Source organism: Xenopus laevis, chromosome 7L, assembly GCF_017654675.1.
Source record: "Xenopus laevis strain J_2021 chromosome 7L, Xenopus_laevis_v10.1, whole genome shotgun sequence".
NCBI lineage: Eukaryota > Metazoa > Chordata > Amphibia > Anura > Pipidae > Xenopus > Xenopus laevis.
The window spans coordinates 68110099-68133282 of record NC_054383.1 but is presented as its reverse complement, the minus strand read 5'-3'; the positions used below and the strand labels follow the sequence as shown (position 1 = coordinate 68133282).

General features: G+C 37.0%; 1 protein-coding gene across 1 annotated transcript; it reads right to left on the bottom strand.

The window, feature by feature from the left end:
• Positions 1-20123: 20123 nt before the first annotated feature.
• Positions 20124-22927, bottom strand: LOC108696992 (C-type natriuretic peptide 1-like). Its single transcript, XM_041569140.1, has 3 exons — positions 22555-22927; positions 21398-21705; positions 20124-20373 (listed from the first exon to the last, which is right to left on the bottom strand). The coding sequence occupies exons 1-2, from the start codon at positions 22645-22647 to the stop codon at positions 21406-21408; spliced, it is 393 nt and encodes a 130-aa protein (XP_041425074.1). The 5' UTR covers positions 22648-22927; the 3' UTR covers positions 20124-20373; positions 21398-21405.
• Positions 22928-23184: the final 257 nt, after the last annotated feature.

Below are 23184 nucleotides of genomic sequence, written 5' to 3'. Positions count from 1 at the left end.
CCTCAAAAATCATGAGAGCCAAAAAACATATTCAAATTGTAAAAGGCACATCTGCCATTGAGGCAAGAAATTGCTACCAGTGATAGCCGATCCACTGAGGTCACGTGGTACAACACGAAAGTCATCAAGGGCACACTTGTTGCCCACCGTATTGCAGGATTCATACATTTCTTTATTTAGGTTCTCTAGTAAAATCATTGTATGAGTACAGATAGATAAAGCAGACGGGGGAGAGCACTGCTTACGAGTTTCATGCCTGTGCTAGTCACTTCCTCATCTGCCATGGACTTTTACATGACTTTGACAAGTATTAGCTAGAGTAATTTCAGATTTTTAGCAGTTTTGGATCATAATAAATCTTGAAAAAATCCATTTTTTTCCCCTTGAATTATTTAGATTTTTTCCCTTAAAAACCCAACCAGAAAAAATAGAGGTTTCATTAACAAGCCCCTTAGTGTTAGAGAAGGTTGACACTGAAGCCCTCTAATTCCTTTTCGGGTATGTGCACATTTTGTGTGCACATTTAAATTTTTATGCACAGTTTTAAAAAACTGTGTGCTCAGGTCAGAATAAATACAAAACTTTGTGTTTTCAAAAAAAATTCTTTGTATGCAGCCCTCACAATTTGTGTGCACACGCATGTGAACACACCTTAGACTGCAGCCCCTTGGTTGCTGTCTTCTCTGACTTGGTGGTATCCCTATGGACTATATAGCTAATGGCCTATTTAGCAGCTTATTTGGGATATCTCCACCTTACTATACTTTCTACATCGCCAATTCATATTTTAAATTTAGGTTTTTAGTATAAGTGAATACGTATGTTTTTTACTGGTATCCAAGCTCTTTTAATCACTGCCCAAAATTTTGATTGCAATAATATTTTTTTGGAATGAAAGTCATACACTGGCACTTTATTTTGGAGGTTGGATTCTGTAACACCGAATTATCATCTTAATTGTGAATGAAATCCAATACTTGGTTTTGGTGAATAGAGATAGCAGGTAGAAGGTCTATTCAGTATATTAGGAATTTTTTATATATAGAAATCACACTAAAGAGGATTGTATTTTATTTCTTATTTTTGTTGTGGTAAAAGATGATATAAGCCTTATGGAAGGTAACTGTCAACTGTGTGTAACCAATTGATGACTATAGCCAAGTTCTAATAGATATCAACTACTAGATCACATGAATATCAACCGACAGAATTGGCAAAATGACCGGGACCACAGATGTCTCTTGTGACAAACAAACTTGTTTATTAACTCCCAAACAGTTTATTATTTGCTGATATCAGTATAAGGTCACTTGAACAGCATATGAAGCATAAACATAAAGCAGCTTCTGGATCCTGGAAAGGATCAGATTTCAGATTTGACCTCACACTAGGGCACAAACGCCTCCCAGAAGGTAACACACTTCTTGCTGTTAATCCTATCCCCAAAACAATCACACAATGGCGTCTTGCTACCTTGCACCCTGCCTGGTTCTGAGCTCACTCACTCATGTCCCTATACTAGTAGCTTGATAACCAGGGGGTTCTACTAAACTCCACAGTGGAGCAAAGGACTGCTCTGCTAACTTTCTCTGTGCCTACTTGCAAAAAGAGATACTTCTGCATTCATCAGCGCTGTCCACGACTCCAAAGGAGGACACCGCTAGTTGTCAAAAATCGGCTTTATTTCAACACACTGTGTGGACCGAACATTGTGCAGTGGGTGAGTCTGAGCGCCCCCACTGCACAATGTTCGTTCCACACAGTGTGTTGAAATAAAGCCGATTTTTGACAACTAATGGTGTCCTCCTTTGGAGTCGTGGAGAGCGCTGATGAATGCGGAAGTATCTCTTTTTGCTAGTATCAGCAACAGCGTGGAGTGGCCGGGTTCGGAGCAGCATCCGGACGAGAGGACACACATCTCTGGGTGAGCTCAGATGTGAACCGCATCTGTTCTTATATATACAGTATGTTTATTTCTCTGAGCCTACCTAACTAACTTAATCCTGACTAGGTTACCTAGGCTTTGCCTTTTATATTCTTGAAAACTGCTAACTAATGGGCAAACACTGAATTGTTCCTTTATCACTTTTACCCCAGAAAGGAAAAAAAATCACCCATGGCGTACTAAGTGTCCAAACTATAAGAAAAATACAGCTAACTCTCTGAGTCCCTACACACAGGTCATGGGACTCCAAGCTTACTTATAATATATTTGACAAAATGTGTACAATATTTATAATATACATATTTCAGTGAGTCATGTGATGCAAATTATATCAAGTACCAATTACAAGGCTATAATTTTCAGGCAATTCATGTGGATCGTGTGTATTAACAAATGATAATATAATTTTATAATACACAATGTATAAATAAATCTGGGCCCATATAGCAACACTAGGAAATCTGAAAATGGGCAGTAACCTATGCCAACTAAAGATTTGCTTTTATTTATTTATTTATTTATTTATTTTTTTTAACATATCTTTTTTTTTATTTCGTGAATAAAATGTCAACAGTACAGTTTTGTCATTGCGTCATTTTTCACAATATCGTGTTTCATATGAAATAAACATTGAAAGGTATTTCAACAGTAGTAACTTGTGGAAATATAAGGTAATTATTACAACTTCCATTAAACAACAGAAAAAGAAAAAGAAAATAAACCAAGAATAACCAAAAGAAAAAAAAAAAAAAAAAAAGGGGGAATAGATAAACATACTTAGGTAAATAGTATAGAGCAGGTAATAATGTGATTGCTAAGAGAATTCACGCATATTTCTCGAGCTTCTATGTTGTCCACAATTTGTAATCCATCCTGTTATGACGGGTTGTGTTCACAATTAACTTTGATAAGTAAATGTACTCGTGGGGAGAAATTGAGTCAAGGAAACAAAAGCAAAAAGGAAGAGATTTCTTGTAGTTCTCCCAAGGTTGCCATATGTCATCAAAGAGTTCTTTTTTGTTATCTGCAATGGCTGTTAGTAAATGCATTTCTTGAATATAATTGAGTCTAGAAACAAATTGAGTTACAAAAAGTGTAGGAGAAACCCAGTTAAGTGCAATAACCCAGCGTGCTGCTGCCCATATCTGAAATAGCAAAGCATTGGTAATTGTATTAAAATCTGGATTAGGGTGATTCAGTAAAAGATGTTCAGGAGTTCGCGTAATAGGTGAATTAGTTAAGTCACAAGCAATTTGGACCACCTTAGTCCAAAATTGCTCTACTATTGGGCAGGACCACCACGAATGTTTATAATCACCTAGTCCCCCACATCCTCTAAAACACAATGGAGAAGAGGAAGGAGAAAAATTGTGTTTACGTTTTGGCGTGTAATACCATCTTGAAATTACTTTGTAAGCCATTTCTCGAATGGCAACATTGGGAGAAAATTTGCTTTTATTTTTTTTACCCACAGGTGACTGAAAAAAAGCAAATCATTATTTGGTTAATGAGAACTACTACCCAGGTACAATTTATCTGGAGATGATAAAAGAGCGCTTTGTTTTTGAGTGGAATGTAGAGGCATGAAATGGTCATATTCAATGTCCTCTTCCTTTTCCTTGTGAAAAGTAATGGGCAGCAACTTTGCATCTTTCATTGTCATTTTCAACAAAAATGCAAAAGATACCCTTGGTAATTGGTTATAATTTTATCCTACAGATTAGGGCAGAGGTCTGACCTAGGTCAGTAAATTATGATTGACAATTAGGGATGGGCGAATTTGACCCATTTAGTTTCGCCAAAAATTTGCCGCCGGCAAAATGTCGCAGACGCCCATTAAAGTCTATGGGTGTCAAAAAAATGTTGTCACGCAGTGAAATTGTTTTGACGCGTGTCTTTTTTTTTTTACACATGCCGCCATACAAGTCTATGGGCGTCATTTTTTTTTTAGGGAAAAAATTCGCCCATCCCTATTGACAATATCAAAGAAGGAAAAAAGTTAAGAATCAATTGTTGTCATTAAATTAATTAAATGATAAATCAATTTTAATTAATTTACTGATAACAATTGATTCTTAACTTATTGCACTGCACTTTATTGAATAATTAACTTGTTATGTGATTGGTTTAATTAAATATTGGTGGTGTCAAGGAAATAACTATATACATAATTAATTATTTCTAGCCTGGTGATAAAGGTGTATTTATAATCTATTTTAGTGACCTGTTTGAATTAATTGGATTGAGCGGGGTATTTTTTTCCTTCTTTGATATAAAACCACATTAATCCATGATCTTTTTTGCTCTAATTCACTTAGTCTTCTTGCACTAACAGAAACCTGTCTCTCACAGAATCATACTGCAATTTAAGATGCCCTCTCTCATTGTGGTCTCTTTTTCTTTCACCCCCCCCAACCATTGGACGTGGTGGGGGAGTTGGAATTCTCCTCTCCTCTCGCTGTCGGTTAAAACCTATTCCTATTCCTCCAGCCTTCTCTTTTAACTCTTTTGAGGTGCATGCCCTTCAGATTTTCAACCCTCTCTCTGTACGTGTAGCTGTCATTTACAGAACCCCTTCAGCCTCCTCCTCTGCTGCCTTCCTTTCTGACTTTGACACCTGGCTTTTTTTCTTTCTCTACACTGACAGCCCTGCAATCATCCTTGGGGATTTAAACTTCCACATCGATGATGCTTCACAACCCTGGCCCTCTCGTTTTCTCCGCCTAACCTTCTCTTTTGAGCTCCAGCAGTGGACAAACACCCCTACTCATAAGGATGGCCACTTTCTGGATCTAGTCTTTACTAAAAAAAACTCTGTCTCTTTGGTTTTAACAGTGAACACTTCCCCCTTTCCGATCACCATTTGGTTACATTTTCCATCTCTCACTCTCCATGCCCACCTGCTTCTTACTCCACTTTCTTAGTTTGGGATACTCATGACATTGACCTTCCAGCCTTAGCTCCGTCTTTCAGGTCCAGTCTCACTTCCTTTAAGAAGATGTCTGATCCTGATACCCTGGTAAGTCAGTATAATCACATACGATCCACAACATTGGCTCATTTGCCTCTTTACAGGCTAAGCCTGTTCTCAAAACCCATGACCCTGGCTAAATTCACAAACTAGATTCTTACGCTCCTGTACAAGATCTGCTGAAAGTATGTGGAAAAAATCCCATACAAAAGCAGACTTTATTCACTATAAATTTCTTCTGTCCTGCCTCAATTCTGCCTTCTCGAAAGCCAAGCAAGAGTACTACAGTACCCTTATAAACAATCACAAATCCAACCCACGACGCCTGTTTTCTCTATTCAATACTCTTCTTCATCCGTCATCAACAGTATCGGTCAACCTGACGCACTCTCCTCAGGACTTTGCTGATTTCTTTAAAGACAAAGTAGAGTCCATCCACAATCAGATCTCTACCTCTACTAATGCAAACCTTCCTAATCCCCCTTCTGTATGTCTTAATTCCTTCCCTCCGGACGAGAGGACACACATCTCTGGGTGAGCTCATACATGAAACTGCAATTACTAACTAACCAAATACAATCAAACCACATTATACCAATTCTGGCTAGTGTTGGGAATTTACAACAGGTATAGGGGATACCCCTGAAACACACCTCAAATAAGTTTGTTATTTTAAACAATACTTTGCAGATTTTAATACCATATATTACCATTGCTGTAACCCTGATATTAAAGAAGGAGAATCTAATGCAATAGGTAATAATGTGTAGTTCTTGCGAGAGATAATTAGTTGATTACAGACATCTGCTACATCCCACCAAATTCTATTATTTAGTCATTTATCATTAATAAAGTTATATATAATCAAATTACAGATTTATGTATTTTTGATAAACACAAGTCTATTTAGTTAAGCAGCATCTAGATATCATTTGTTTTATTTATGTTGTCCTCCTGTGGTTCACACAGGAGTCTGAATACTTGGAATAATATAAGCAGTCACTGGATACCTTATTATAATCCTGTTTTAGAACAGGAGGCTTATATTTCTAGATTTAGAAAACTAATTTTCTATTGCAATATTCCATTCTGCTTCAGGTGACACAGCATTTTCAGATTAACTTGCCTGCACATTTTGTAAGGAATACAATTATCTGTGTTTTCTTACTTACTAATGTAATGAAGAAAGACCATTTTGCCTTCACTCTTCACTTCTCAGTAATTTTCCATACCGTTTTCAAAGTTTTAAAGTAACACAATATGAATTTTTAGGTAACTTCTAGAAACAAGGCATATCTGACTAGAGAATTAGGCAATGGTAAAATCCAGGGAGGGAAATATAATGTGTAACAGTCTCTATTTTATCCATGCTAAACAAGTCAATGATAGCAAATAGAAAAAAAATTAAGAAATATTATGCACATTTGTTCACCCCATGGATTTCTAGCTAAAGAAGTCATTCATATTCTTCAGAATTATTGATCTGCTTCTCCTCTATCAGCTTTTACAATGGAAATACATTTTCAGTGGACACTACTTCAAATGTATAAAACTTGATGGTTAAGAACAAAAGAAAGAAAGTCATTTTGCACAACATATTTCACAAGAGAATCATTGCAATTTGAACCAAATATGAACGTTTATCTAAAGGAAAGAAATATTTTGTGCCAAATTCAATTCTGATTGTTTATTTATGTAAGCATTTGATTATATGTTCAATAGCAAAATATTATGAAGATGCATCAGTTGCAACTGGAGTTAATTGAGCTATCCAATCACCAGTCCAGCTGTCTGGAAATAGGAAGCGAATAGTTTTCTTCAGGCCCCAGGCAGCACACCAAAGAGAGAGATGGCCCTCCTCCTAGGTACAGCAAACAAGAATAAAATGCCCCCCCCCCCCGCTTCCCTGTGTTTTTGTCTCCTGTCCTTCTAGGATCAGGTAGGTATAGCAGGGGTCCAGCTGGATTCCTGGGGGTTTAACCTGATAGGCCAGATCTGGAGATATACCGTTCGCCCCTAGCTGTGGGGTCACGGTTTTTGGCTTTTCCCCTCCCCTTCCTTTTCCCTTAAGGCTCTTAGGCTCCAGCCGGGGCTGTAAGAATGCTCATACTGGTACCTGCAGCATGATCTTCGGTGGCAGGCTCTGGGAAGTTAAGGTGCTTCCCTGGTTCCTTGCAGTAGCACCAGCCAGGAGCCGGTTGCAATGAGGGGCAGAGTAACCCGTGTTGGGAGCGGGTTGTTAGGCTACGTGTCGCGTGTAGCTTGGTTCCCTATTTACAGGTTCGGCTGGCAGGTCACGTGACGACACGCTGCTAATTTTAAATTGCCAGATTTTTTCTACACAGTACGGTATCCTCCCTACACTGCGGCTGTGGTGTGTTTGTTTGCCCATTCTGATAAGCTCTATCTAAGCTGGGTGGGGAAATTGGATATTTAGTGTTCCTTATTGCAACATTTTCTTTTCAGCCATGTCTTCCCGCTCTGAAACTTGGGATCATGAGGATTCAAGATCCAAGAGATGTGGGCGGTGCAAGATCAGGCTTCCACGTGATTTTCTGAAGAGGATTTGTTCAGAGTGTTTCAAGGAAAATTTTCAACAGGAAGTACCAGAGTCGATGTCTGAATTCATGTCCTGGTTTAAGTCCAATACGCAACAAACGTATTGCAAACGTATGATGTATTGATGGACTCGTCCGATGATGATATAAAAGAAGATGCTTATGTATTTTCAGTAGAGAATATAGATCATCTGATTAAAGCTGTTAGATCTTCAATGGATCTAAAGGATGAAGACAAGCCTTGCACCAAACAAGATATGATGTTCTTGGGTCATAAGAAATCACCCAGAATATCTTCCAGTCCATGGAGTGATTTCAGAGATAATTTCTAAGGAATGTTTGAAGATTGGGATGTTTGGGATGTTCCTCCTAAGGTGGATATAGAGATGGCCAGATTGGCAAAAAAGACTGCGATTACAATAGAAGATGGAGTCGGTTTTAGAGATCCTATGGATCGTAAAATAGATGCCGCTTTCAAAAAGCTCTTTGAATCTTCTGCAGCAGGATTTAGGCCAGGTATGGCCACAGCTTGTGTCATTCATTCTATTACACTTTGGCTCACTCAGCTGGATCAGAATATGGAAGGTGGAGTCTCCAGAGAGGATATGAAGTCTTCCATGGAAATGATCAAGTTAGCGGCAGACTACTTGTGCGATGCTTCAGTGGAGAGCATAAGAATGGCAGCCGGATCTTCTGCTTTAGCAGTAGCAGGCAGGCGTGCGATGTGGCTCAAACATTGGGCAGCAGACATGGCATTGAAGAACAGACTTTGTGTCATGCCTTTTGATGAAAGAGTTGGAAGCTTTGGTTTCTAAGTCAAGAGAAATGAAAAAGGTTTTTTTTTGTCCCGTCAAATCAATCCAAAGGACCAAAGAGAAACCTTTTTTCGTCCAATCCGGGATAGACCAGGGAAACCCCAGAAGAGAGGAAATAGGTCAGAAGAAGCTTGCAAAACAATTCTGACGTGGTAGGGGAAAGACTTCATTATTTTTTTCACAGATATACAAGGATCACCAGCGATCCTTGGTTTCTAAGTGTCAAGGAAGAGTACAGGCTTGAATCGGCTCGATCAGGCAGGCCATGTCAGCCTTGGGAGCAATGACAGCGACGATAGAAGCGGTGCCTTGGGACAGACTGCACATAAGGCTTTTACAGAGAGCAATACTGAGTTTTGGGATGGCACAGAGAGCTCTCTGGACAATCCCATGACGCTACCTCCTCATGTGAGACACTCGCTAAGTTGGTGGAAAGACCCGAACTTGTCCAGAGGAATTCCTTGGGTCATAGAGCAGTGGATCACAACAGTTGTGGCTTATCTGAACAGACAAGGAGGAACTCACTGTCAAAGCCTGCTGGAGCTGGTACTCAGGATTCTGTGTTGGGCAGAGATACATCTGCTGACGCTGCAGGCTATATATATATATATATATATAAAAGGTGCAGACAACATGAGAGCAGATTTTCTGAGCCGCAGACTGGTGGTACCAGGGGAATGGACTCTCAGTCCGTCAGTCTTTCAGATGCTGAGCCATCGTAGGGTTGTCTGGCTACAGATCTCATGGCTACAAGAGAAAATGCCAAGCTAGACAGATTCTATTCCCTGTTTCCTCAGGACAGACCAGCAGCAATAGATGCCATGCTTCAGTGTTGGAGAGGCAGTCTGGAATATATATTTTCTCCGCTTTGGATGATAACCAGGGTCCTGAAGAAGATCAAGCTGGACAAAGCCAGAGTCATCATGATAGTTCCGTACTGGCCCAGGAGGGCCTGGTTTTCTCTCCTGCTGAAAATGGCGGAGGAACTCTGCTTTGCCAGGGGCCAGTGCACCATCCAGATCCCAGAAGACTAGCTCTGTCAGCATGGATTCTGAATGGCAATCGCAGCAGGGGTTGTCAACTCAAGTAATTTCTATTATAGGAAAGCAGGAACCAATAAGATCTATTCTAGAATTTGGAAAAGGTTTTCCTTCCGGTGCGGAGATCACTCTATTGATCCGCATATGGCTTCTGTTCCTCAGAATTTGCAATTTCTTCTGGATATGTTCCACATGGGGTTGAAACCAATTACCCTTAAAGTTCAAGTGGCAGCCTTAGGGGCGATGAAGTGCATTCCATTAGGTGAGAATCTTCTTGTCAAGCAGTTCATCAAAGCAACAAGTAGATTGAAACCTACTGTTAGAGATGTTTGTCCTCTGTGGGATTTGAACCTACTATTGTCAGTTCTATCTGAAGAACCAGTCTCTTTGATCAATATTAAGTTACTTAAACTAAAGACTGTAATATTGGTAGCCCTCACTTCAGTTAGAAGGGTGAGTGAAATACAGAGTCTTTCTATTAAGGATCCTTATCTGCAGATATTTCCGGATAGGGTGGTAATGAGACTGCCACCCACCTTTGTTCCTAAAGTGGCTTTGACTTTTTATTCATCTCAAGAGATTGTACTCCCTTTATTTTATCCACACCCCATGGGGGATAAGGAGAGCAAACTTCACAATTTGGATGTCAGACAGTGTTTGGCTTTCTACCTGTCTAAGTCGGCATAGTTCAGGAGATCGAATAATCTCTTCCTTAATTTTGCAGGCCTGTCTAAGGGTAAGGCCAGACGAGGAGATTCGGGGAGATTTTGTTGCCTGGCAACTTATCGCCACGTCTTTTGCGCGACTATTTCCCCGAACTGCCTCAGCGTATTTTCCCCATAGGCTACAGCCCAAAATCGCCTGCGCTAATGTGCATGCGGCGATGCGTTTTCAATAGTCGCCCAAAGTTGCCTCGGACGTTTTTACACAGGGGGAGCTTCCAGGAGGACGATGCATAGATATGCTTTTTAAAAAACACATTGCCATGTGAGTGCATTTTAATTCTTGATTTTAAAATATTAAAGAGGTATTTTACACTATTTGCTGCTGCATGTCGATTTACAGTTCATACCAGGAGAAGTGCTTCACGATTCAAGTTGATATTCTATGTTTGTGAGTACCCACCTAAACAAGTCTCTAAGGAAAGTTCTTTAACCCTTTGGTGGTGGTTAATATCGAATGAGGGTAACACTTATAAGGTGAAGTTAATTGTTTTGCTTTTCACACAAGAGGTGGCAACATTGTAAAACAATATTACCCTATATTCTGTTCTGTCTGTCCCCTGTGCCTTTGGTTCTGGCTTTTCATTTGTAGTCATCCCATATGTAGCTGGAGTGTCTGAGAAACTTAGGAGGATTTTCAACAAACACCATGTCCCTGTGTTTTTCAAACCTAGCAACACACTGAGAAAAAACTGGTACACCCAAAGGATCCTATACCTACCTATACGCAGTCCAGTGTAGTGAAGAGATCTATACATTGGGGAGACAAAACAACTTCTCACCAAGCGATTGGCTCAGCATTGGAGGGTGAACTCTACAGGGCAAAACTCAGCTGTCTTTCTACACCTAAAAGACAAGGGACACTTCTTTGAAGATAGCAATGTCTAGATCTTGGATAAAGAAGACCGCTGGTTTGAAAGAGTCACAAAAGAGACATGAAAGAGGGGATTCATGTCATGGTGGAGAAATCATCCCTGAACAGAGGCGAGGGCCTTTGACACCGCCTGTCTGCTACATACAATACTGTTCTCAAATCTGTACCCCAGCAGTTTCAGAACAGTTCACACATTACTTACAAGTAATACGTTTTTGTAAAAGATAGGTTACAGAGCAAAGATACATAATAAAATATCGTTTTACACAATTATGCATGAGAACATCAAACATTTTTACATTACTTCTGACAATTAGGCGCAGATTTATCAGAGGTCGAGGTGAATTTTCGAAATAAAAAAAAATTGGAGCTATTTTTGTGTACCTCTACTAGGAAATAGTCCAAAATTCTAATTTGAAAAAAATTAGAATATCGAAATTTTTCATGTACTGTCTCTTAAAAAATTCGACTTCGACCATTCGCCATCTAAAACCTGCCGAATTGCTGTTTTAGCCTATAGGGGACCTCCTAGAACCCATTTGGAGTCAATTGCTGGACAAAAAAAAACTTTGATTTGAATTCGATCGAATGCTTCGATTCGTATGATTTGAATTCGGCTGAATACGGACCTATTCAAACAAAAACTGACCTATTCAGCCAATAAAAACCTTCGACTTAATTTCGGTTGGTCTTTTTAAATTCGAAGTTTTTCAAATTCAAAATTCGACCCTTAATAAATATGCCCCTTAATATAGGTTATTTTAAGGCAAAAAGGCTCAGTAAACTCAACCTTTTGAATTTTTCTTTGAGAATTCATAAGCCTTCGATCAGAGGCTGCTGTTTTCATTTGGTCATGATCTGTACATTTCATCTTATTTCTTGCTCTTTTTATCATTACTTCAAAATGTGAGCATAGTCCGAGGAAGGGCTGTATTTTTCTGCTGTTCCTTTGAAACCCCCAGATATTTACACAGTTTTCACCTTACTCACCTTGAAATGTCATTGAAATTAAAATATGACCTACAAATGGCATATCTTATTTAGAAGATATTCGACATTTTAGTATTATATTTAGCTTTCCGTTTCAAGTTAGAATGGCACAGTCACTCACTAGGCTTGAGTATTTAAATATAAATACTAAAGACAATTAAAATGTGATAAAGCATCTTTTTTTAAATTGCTGCCTTCACAATAACTTAAAAGCAACAGTATTTTGCAATTTTTAATGGAGCTTAGCAGGATGAGATTTCATTGGAAAAGAAAATAGCTATTAAAATCATGAGGCATTGTAAATTGCACCCTACTAATCTGAGTTTTTTTGCAATTTCATAGAAATGAATGGAAATTGGATTTTCCTATATAACTACTCAAACTAAAGTTGCAGCATTTTGCAGCTTTGTCAGACACCCAATAGGATGATATGTAGTCACAGTCAAAACCAAATACGTTAACTATTTTTTTTAATCGTATCAGTCTGAATGAGGACTTAAGTAAAATGAAAAAATGTATGCATTTTCTGTGCTAGTTCCTATTATTATCTGTGAGAAGAAGGGCCACCCTAGGTGGCATATTTAATTTTCCTTAGTGGACATAAAACTTACAATTAGGGATGTAGCGAACTGCCGTTTATGTGTTCGCGAACGCCGTTCGCGAACACCGGCAAAAAATGCGAACAGTTCGCGAACTGTTCGCGAACTGTTCGCGAACTTCGAACATCCGAAAATCGTTCGATTCGAACGATCGAAGGATTTTAATCGTTCGATCGAAGGATTTTCGTTCGAATCGAACGATCGAAGCTATTCGATCGAATGATTTCATTCAATCCAATGGCTTCGATCGTTCGATTCGAACGAAAATCCTTCGATTTAGCGATCGAATGGTCGAATGGTCGAACGATTTTTGACGCGAACGCCTATTGGCGAACGTCGCGCGACGTTCGCGAACATTCGGCGGACGCGAACAGTCGAAGTTCGCGCGAACTAGTTCGCCGGCGAACAGTTCGCTACATCCCTACTTACAATATCAAAACTCAGTAAACTCAGTAACTGCAGAACAGCAGACAAATGCGCAGACAAATTTTGCTTTGCACAAAATTAAATATAGCTTTTGCAAAGACCGAAACTGTTTAGCATATATATATTTTCTTGTTTTTGTATATCAATATTTCTTATTCTGTAAGCTCCTTGGTCATATTTTGTAATTTAATAGCACACAGACCTTATTTATTTATTTTGCCTCCTGCTTAATTTGTGGCATTTCAGTATTTTCACTTCCACCTTATTATTATTTCTGACTAATTTCCCCCTCAGCAAATTGAAACGATCTAACAATTCTAAATGCAAGTCCATTTGTCCACACTCAGGTACAAACATGGCTACCTTTTATAAAACACCCACTCCATCCCCCAAGCCCCACCCCAGATCCAGCCCACCCCACACAACAGTTAAAAGACCACACAGACATCAGCGCTAAAAATGGTAACCCCCCCACAAGTTATAAAAAGCCATTGATGGTCAGGGCCCCCTTATAAGTTAAAAAAGGGCCCCCCATAAAAGTTTTTTTTTAAAAAAATTGGTGGTCAATGCCCCCCTACAAGTTAAAAAAAAACATTGGCGCCAGGGCCCCTCATAAAAGGTTTTTAAAAATATTGGTGGTCAGGGCCCCTGATAAGTTGAAAAAAAATGTTGGCGCCAGGGCCCCCATAAAAGTTTTTAAAAAAATCATAGGTGGTCAGGTCCCCCGATAAGTTAAAAAAAATGTTGGTGCCAGGGCCCCCTTATATGTTAAAAAAAACATTGGGGCCACAGAGAGTACTTTGGCGGCAAAAACATTGGTGGCAGGGGCCTATAGAGTATTAAAATACATTTTTGGCTAGGGGTTTAAAAAAATAAAAAAATATACATTGGTGTTCAGTAGATCTGAACTCGTGGCTTCAGGACTTCAGCTTCGGCTCTTTTTGTGGCTTTGGGTCTTTTTGCACTTTAGGACTTCAACGTTGGCTCTATTCATGACCTCTGGTCTTTTTGCAGCTTCAGGAGGCTTCCTTTCGTGGCTTCGGGGCTTTTTGGCGGTTCGGGACTTCAGCTTTGAAGCTAATGAAGAGGCAGCACAGGCCCGGTACCCCTTGAGCTCTCCTGATGGCGGCCCTGGGTACAAATGCATCAATTTTTTTATGTTGGGCAACATTTTGTTGTATACTGTATGGGCCAAATTAGGGTTAGTATACACGGTGACACACACTTTCAAATTAACTCATCCCCTGTTGCAATGAGTAATCCCCTGTTATACAGATATAATTCTCCCAAGACCTGATGACCAGTTAAATCAAAAAAGTTTTAATGGGATTCATGGACCTGTCCTCTCCAAAGGAAGCTAAAGACTTGGGTGGGGTGATTGTTGGCAATTTTATTTTACTGAACAATACCATTCTTATAGAGAAATACAATGAAGGTATTTATCACAGCTTGAAATGACTATGTACTGTAATTGCTATTTCCCATTGTAGTTGATCCAAAGGAAGCAAGGTCCTTCTCTTGTATAGGCGCTTTATGTATCTTATTTTATAAAAAAAAATTGTCACATCAAAATAATTATAGATTGCTCCTAAGATGCCACATCTTAAGTTCTCAAGGTTAAAGGTAACCACAGGGGTGCTTCGCCCCTCAGGCAGAGGAGGGGCCAGGATCGCCCCTGGGTAACCAAAACTGATAAGTACAGTTTATGGCACATTGCATTTACATTAATATAGCATACAGTGACAAGGTCAAAGAAGGTTTAATTATTACCCTTCACATATACATTTTTTATCAATTATATAGTCTAGTAAAAGATAATTATAAAGACGGAAAAGGTTAAGGTAAGACAAGAAACTTCAACACATATGTTTGATTCCAAATACATATTGTATAAGAACTTTGGTAGGAATGCCAGGAAACAAAAGTGGGTTCACTTGAAGAACTATCCATGGCAGCTTTCTATTTAATAGGGACAACACACTTCCTTTTGTATGGGGAGGTTTGACATGAGAGCCCATTATTGACATATAGAAGGGTCACAATTATTAATAGCTAGCATTGTGCAAATAAATTTAGCCTACTGCGTTGCTCTATAGTCCTACTATATAGAGTACATAGAAAATATGATCAAGTAGTATGAACACTGAATCCAATATTCTTTTTTTATTTAACTTAATAGAAAAAGTTAAACTTCAGTTATTCAGAATTAAACATTTAGAACGATTCATGTTCATTAATTAGTTAAAAACAATATCTAGCATTGGATACAATAGCAACAAGGTGCTGAATAGAAAATCAGACTGAGATGAGGTTTCATATAAACAACTATAACCTTGTCTCTGGGGTGTTTCTACTTACACAGGTCTCCTGTTAGAATTTAGTGCTACAGTGTTTTCAGTTCTTGATCAATAATATTAATTGAGTCTCAAGGCTGTTACTAATGTTTATATAGGTGGTTTTCTCTCTAACTATCTACTTTTGTTATACTATTGTGTAATTCTTTGGAATTCCAGAATTCTAGAAACTGAACTCTAACTAATACAAATAACAAAATACACATTTTCAAGTACAGAATACTTGTATCATGTAAATAACACATTTACATTTTTTTTATTAATAAAACCGTGTCAGCATAATTATTTGAGTATTGCACAAGGGGTTTAACCAATAATGTTTTTTTATTCACTGTATTTTTCAACTTCCAGACAAAAACTGCTATTCTAAGATTAATAAAAATATGTATTAAAGGAACAGTAAATGGCTCTTTTGTTTGTTTAATATGGTACAATGCAACATGCAAAACAGTCTATGTATGGGTTTTCTGATGGGGCTTGCTGGTTGCTACACCATAAAATGTAAATAGAGAAAGGTAACATTTCCCCAATTATACTGATTGCCAATTGGTTTTTGGCATCACTGTGCATAATATCAGAAACACTATAATTAGGAAACACTTAACTAGAGCTAGCTTAAACCTACCTTGCCAGGACTTGCTTTAGGCCCTAGTGGCAACATGTCAAAGATCACATTGGTGGGTCCCTGCATCTGATCCATGTAGTACCTTATGCATTAATCTGTCTATGCGAAGTTTTTTTAACTTCGAACTTCAACCTTTGATAAATATGCCCCTTAGCAAACTGATAAAGTTGTTTACAATCTTAAAAGATAGAGGTACACATGAAATATCTTCATGGTCACCTTAATAAGATATACGTAGATATGCAACTTAACTTCTACTAGACAATTGTTTATTTTTTTTAAAAAAATGTTTTTAACCTAGTATAAACATATAATATTTCTGGGTGGTGCTCTCCATCTTGTGCTGGATTAATAAAATAATCTGCAATCTACTGTTCAGCTCTGCATGTACACGTAACATTATATAAACAAAAAATAAAGATATTTATATTTATCTACATGGGAAATGTTTTACAGCAGAGTTATATAAATATGTTCATGTACACACTTCTTTCATCTTCACTCAACAATCCTCTAAGCTGGGGTTACTACATATTTTACACATGCCTCTCTTTCACTATACTGTACTTACTCCTTTTTCTATATTGAAGAGAAAACTTCAGTTCTGTGCTAAAACTCCAATGGTGCAGATCAAACAAAAGATCTCATCAAAGGGGAATAACACAGTGAGGAATCTTTAGAACTGCTTGGAAAGCCAGACAAGAAACTGGTCAGCACTACCTGAATATCCAGACAGAAAATATATTCTGTTAGAACTATTCCAATATAGTAATGTTTCTTATTCAAAACTTGGAGAAGAGCTTGGCTCTGACAGTATTAGTTTCTTCTGTCACTGTTATTTCCAGTAGCAATTAGATCAACACATTAAAAAAACGAATTAAAAAAATTTTTTTTTTACCAAGTTTAGAGTTACAAGCTGAGGAAACACGTTTCATGAATTTTCTTAATGTAAAAACACAGGTTGGGCTCTTGTTATCCTTAGCTTTGATATCCAAGGTTTGAAAAACACGGAATCTTCACAGTTCTAACATACCCATAGAGCAGAAAGGAATTTACATGCTCAAAGCAATTGAACAGATTCAGTGGTGGGTGGTGTCCTTAAAACTCAAGGAAAATAGTATTGTACATGAAAATGAAACCTTCTTTAACATAGATATATTTTCCTTTCCACCCTCTACCTGCCTGATTCACAGAGTTTTGATCACTAGTCTAGAACTATTTTCCCAAGTTTGCCAAGAGGTCAACACCTTCAAGCACTTCTTAAGAGTGCACAATTAAAATTCGCAATGTAATAACAGTTTAAGGAACAATATTACATTGCGAGATGTGGATTTTTATTCTAATTGGTGCTAATTGTTTTGCTCTTTGCAACTTTTATTACATTCCCCCTTTCACATTTATCTTCAACGCTGTTATTTCGTACAAATCAAAAAATATACTGGAGAGCTGCAAAAGAAAAAAAGAAAAGAGCTGCAAAAACTTGAAAACCATACAAATTAGAGTTAGAAGAACAAATTAGAAGTTCACGTTATCTTAGAATACCACTGATTATGTCATAGAGGCTAGATAAGCATGAGTGGCAGAAAACCTTGAAGAGATAATTAAAAAGTAAGTAGTGGTATAAAAAACTATAATATAAAATAATAGTATCCCTTTATTAATATGATTTGTTAAAAAAGGAATTGAAAAAGGTTTGTAACCCTTGTCGAAAAAAGCAATGATGGCACTTTCAAAAGAGATGATTGACGGATCTGTGGAAGTATTTATTAGGAGATGTAATCTAACAGAGCCAAAGTGTACCTCACATCTAGAGACAGCTAGCAGACCTTTGTTGTCAAATTACCCACCAATAAATGTCCATGCTGCTTTTTTGATAAGGTTTACTAGAAGAGGAGAAATCTTTAAATTACAGATATAGGACAGGGGCGTAACTATAGAGGAAGGAAGCAGACCCTGCACCTGCAGGGGCTCAAGAGGTATAGGGGCCCCATGAAACCCTAATTATTAAGCAATTTCAATATATATTGGTAAAGCAGGACAACCTCTGGATATGTTCGGGGCACTAAAATGAATCTGCTGTAGGGCACAGTAACATCTAGTTTCACCACTGATATAGGATCTATTATCAGGAATGTTTGGGACTTGAAGGTATTGTTAACTTGGAATTCCATACCTTAAGTCTGCTAAAAAATAATTTAAAAATTACATTTTTACCAATATTTTTGTTTAGTTAGGATCGAGTACAATTTAGGGGCATATTATCAAGGGTCGAATTTCAAATTTGAAAAACTTCGGAAGTCCAAAAAGACCAACCGAAATTAAGTTGAAGTTGTTTTTTTGTCTAAGTAATAGCACATTCAAGCCAATAAGAATCAATGTTTTTTCCACCAATTGACACCATAGACTAAAACAGCAATCCAGCATGTTCTATATGACAAATGATTGAAGTAGAATTTTTAAAGAGACAATACATGATACATTTCGATATTAGAATTTTCTAATTTTTTTCAAATTCAAATCGAATTTGGACTATTCCCTAGTCGAAGAACACAAAAAATAGCCGTAATTTAAAAAATTTTCATTCGAAAATTCACCTTGACCTTTGATAAATCTGCCTCAGAATGTTTTATTATTACAGAGAAAAAAAAGTTAAGAATTTTTAAAAACGAGTATTATTTACTTGAAATGGAATATATTGGAGATGGCCTTCATAAAATTATTACATTCCACCTATACAATGCTGAGCATGCATATTTGTACACACACACACACACTATATTTTGGGTAGCAGGTTGCATAAATGTTTCAGTTGATTAAAAACTTCTAATTGTCAGGAAAATGTTTCTGGAGATTTTTTTTATAAACAGAGACATATTAAAGTGCTGGGAATATTGCCATACACAGCAGCTGCTAAATGATATTCTAATCATCTAATCCAATGAGCACATCACTATTAATAACAGCCTTGTGTGCTGAAATACCATTCTCTATTTTACATCCAATAATTTGAGTGAAATTATTACATCAAATGAATTTATTACATTTAGAAGATTTATTTACATTCAGGGGCAAATTCGAATTTTGAAATTTGAAATTTGAATTTTTGAATTTATTTTAATGAAATTTGACTAGAGAATAATTAAAATTCAATTTGAGTTTCTTAAAAAATAATTTTGAAATTTATCATGTAATGTCCCTTTAAGAATTCAAATTCGACTATTCGCCACCTTAAACCTGCCGAATAATAGATTAATAGACCTTTGACTATGGCTTGTACTCTTATTTTCTGAAAAACACACCAGTCCGATGTACAATTGTAAAGAGCGATGACTCACTTAACAATTTGGCACCCACCCAATGATTAACCCTTACCTTCTCCTTTGCCATGTGCTAAGCAATGCAAGAAGAAGGCTGATTTGCCGCCTAGGAGCAAGCAAGCCGTGGAATTGCTGCCTGCATTAAGTAGGTAGTATTTCCACTGCTTCTTCCACACTTGCCCCCACATACACAAACTGGATTATACACTAGGGGCACGATTGACTCAGTTTACTCCAGTATGGCCATATCATTAATAATACAAAGCTCCTGATTAATCAAGTGTTCACATGCATTGATGAGTAAAGCACTAGTCAAGGTTCATGCAATTTTTGCAGTGAGCACAATAAGTCTGTAAGGCAGATTAAAACCCTAGATTGCCGTTACAAAAATGGCAGATTGCAGTGATATTTTGCACACTGCACGAGCATATTAAATAAGCCCTACAGTTAAATATTATGGTTTGCTTTAACTATGTATGCAGGCAAGAAGAAACTATTTATTTTCATACTAATGCCCATTTATACACCTGCATTCCTATGTAACAGGAATCTGCGATTCAGTATTTATTTCTGATAACCTTTTTTCGTGTATGAGATTCAAATTTCTAAACTATTTATAAAACAACTACACGCTGTTAAATAGTATAAAGCAATAGCAATCATTTCCATGTGTTGCCTTTGTGCAATGAGCAACTGAAATGAATTCATTTAACTTCATATAAATTGCTTTTGCATACAACGAGGGACTCAACTCTTATGCTACAATTATTTCTGGAAACTAAGAAGCTCTTAAGCCACACTTTATCACAAATAAACTTAACTGGGTGTCACAATATTTTGTTTTATTATACTCCACTACCTGATTAAAAAAATAATAGGACCACTCATAAGGACAGACGTTTATTTTTTGACCTGCATGTCACTTAAAGACATAAAATGTATATCACATATGATAGCAAGATAACCCAAAAGTATTGGTTGCACATTATGGAAGTGATTAAAGATTGTGGAGAAAGAAAAAGTCTTTATGGAGGGGAACAGAGCACAGCAGAAGACCATAACAAGCCAGTTCTTGGTGATTTCAGAGTATGGTGTAAGACAGAAGGTCAATCTTCTCAGCTCTGAATGATGATGAATCTGCGAAATACAAATTATATATATCAACATTCATTTTGTTTATCATTAAGATTTAAATACTACCTGAATCTGATCAATCTAATCTGATCTGTGTCTCTGCATTTCCTAACCGTAGTTTATGAAAATGAACTTTGACTTATAGGACTTATACAGTGGGCTTATTTCAGCACCCAGGACAGCAGTACAGAGAATGCCTGCTCCTGCTATTATCAAAGCTGTCTTTTATGTGGGCAGTACACATTTGTAAATTACAAGCAATGCTTTCTTGCAGCACAAAAATTATAGGTTCAATTCAAGCCAGGGTGTGGTTTCCTCCAGGTACTTCTTGTGACCTGGATGTGACTATAATAGGGACATTAGGCAGGGGCAAATGAGAAAAATGTATATAAACTTCGTCAGCATTATATAATAAAGAAGAATAGTAGTTATATTAACAAATTCTAGCATTCCCAGTATTTATACCACTGAATTGGAAAACATGTTTTCAGCAATGTGGGAAATAATAAATACAACTTCTTGTTATCAGTTTATTAATGGTAATATTAACCAAAAGACATTAATGAATGTTTTATAATGAAACAAGATTAATATTCATGTTATTCTTTTTTCTGCACTCTCTTGCCCTGTGGGGCCTTTCTTAAGATATCTGTATAAATTGCCTTTCATTTTCTGATATACTGTATAGAATCTAAACTGTTTGATGAATCCCTTTTTCCATATCCCCCCCATTAAATTGGACACAGATCACCACTGCATTAATTGACCTTTCAACCGCTGACTAAAGTCATGTTATTTATAGGCAATAAATAAGATTTTAATGAATAAGATTTAAATACAATTAAGGCACAGCATATTAAACTTGGTTATTTAATGCATTTTGAAAATATGAGAGTTCTTTCAGTGGATTTAAATTCAGAGCTAGTATACATTAATCTGTTGATGAACACATGCTTATAACACATCACAATGCAGCACTGCAATAAGTAATGTTGTTATTCAAAATTACTGATTTATGTCCACTTACCATATATATTAACAACCAAGACCACTTAAGGATCCAATTCTGTCTAGTTTCATGCCAAAGCATCCTCTGGAGAATCCTTTTTTGCTCCGTAATCTGTACCTTCTTGATGAAGGGTCGTTCAAGAGCTGCTGCAGAGCAATCTCAGCAAGCTGTGGGCTTCCAACCTGATCCAATTTATTTTTGAGCCACTGAAGTTCCAAATCTTGTTGATCTAATGAATCACTGGGCAGCAGCTCTCCTTTTTCATGTCCCTCTTCTTCAGATCCAAAGGAGTGTTCAAAGTTATCCTCTAATTTTCGAGATACACTCTAAAACATGATTTTGTCAAATATTAGTACACAGGGCAAAAATTCTGTGTTTAAAATAAGAAATGCAATTGAAAGACAGTAACACTAATTTGTATCCATTGATCCAACTCCTACAAATTACCTATTTATTGGCAATTAATGGTCCATTTTATATGAGAAAGGTTTTCATTCTGTAGATCTAAAGCCATGAATAGCATTTGAACCCTGTTTATCTTCCTGTGAAAGAACTAAACTGATTGTATTCTACAAATCTTACCTTGGCTTCACATCAGCTTATATTATAAATTATAAACGTACTTCTGAAGCAAACACATCAATTTTTCCAGTGCAGTGTAACTATACATCATATAATACACTTTCAGTTTTTTTGGTGTTACAGGTTCAGCCTCCAAAGATTACAATAAATTATTTTAGATTATTTTTTGCCTTTTTTATATAGTATGAACACTTTAAATAGAGAAATGTGTCACCAGTACCTGCACTTACAGTCTAATTTCCCTATCATACTGCCACAATACACACAAGTGTTACAGTATATTCATCAGGATCCCATTAACTTAGTATGGAAAAAAGAGAATAACCCTGCAGGTATGGGAAACATATACAAACTCCAAAGTAAAGATGCCCTGGTCAGAATACAACTTACAACCCCAGTATGGCAGTCAGTCATGATAACCACTGAGACACCATGCATTAATAAGAGATATTATGTAAAATCAGTATATAGTCAAACAAGAAAAGTAACTAAAAGCAATAGACAAATGTGAAAATGACTAAAACATAAATGTGCTTCTTTTCTGTACAATATCGGTTTCACTTTTTTTTTAGAGAATTAATGTCTGCGCTTACCTGCAAGCTGGACATTGGCTTTGCTCGTACATGATCATTACCCAAGACAAGCATCACGAGAAATCCAAGACAGGCAAGGTTTTTGCAACTCATTATTCTGCTTTTTTTCAGCTTTTACAATATCTTCTGTTGTGTTTCTAGAGCTGTGACATTTCCCTCTCCTCCAGATCCAAGAGCTTTTTATTTACAGCCCCAGTGATGATGCCTGCCCACTCACACACTATGGATTGGCTGAATGGAAATAATCCTAACTGATTTGGCAATCATAAAAATAATGTAATCTCTGGTGTACTGCACATCATAGTACTGCAGAGGCATGATAAAAAATCCAAACCTTAAATGTAATACTGAAATTTTAATACAGACATTTTCCAATTTAACTTATGGTATACGTTATCACATTTAAACAATTCTGTTTTCTTTTAAATAATATGAACTCAATATATCATGCATAATATGAATCACTTTGAAAAATATATGAATTTGGTGTTAAATAAAAATGAGCTGTTATTGATAATTTGCAATTACTCTCTCCATATGAAAGCTGAACAGAAATTGTTTTAGCAATAGCCTTGTCATCGGAAAACATGTTTTTTTCAAAACACATCAGTTAATAGTGCTACTCCAGCA

Excerpts from the sequence above, each read along its gene's own strand:
- LOC108696992 (XM_041569140.1), bottom strand. The coding sequence starts at position 22,647 with ATGAGTTGCAAAAACCTTGCCTGTCTTGGATTTCTCGTGATGCTTGTC. Across the intron at positions 21,706-22,554 it reads AGCCAATGTCCAGCTTGCAG|AGTGTATCTCGAAAATTAGA; the intron begins GTAAGCGCAGAC and ends ATCATGTTTTAG.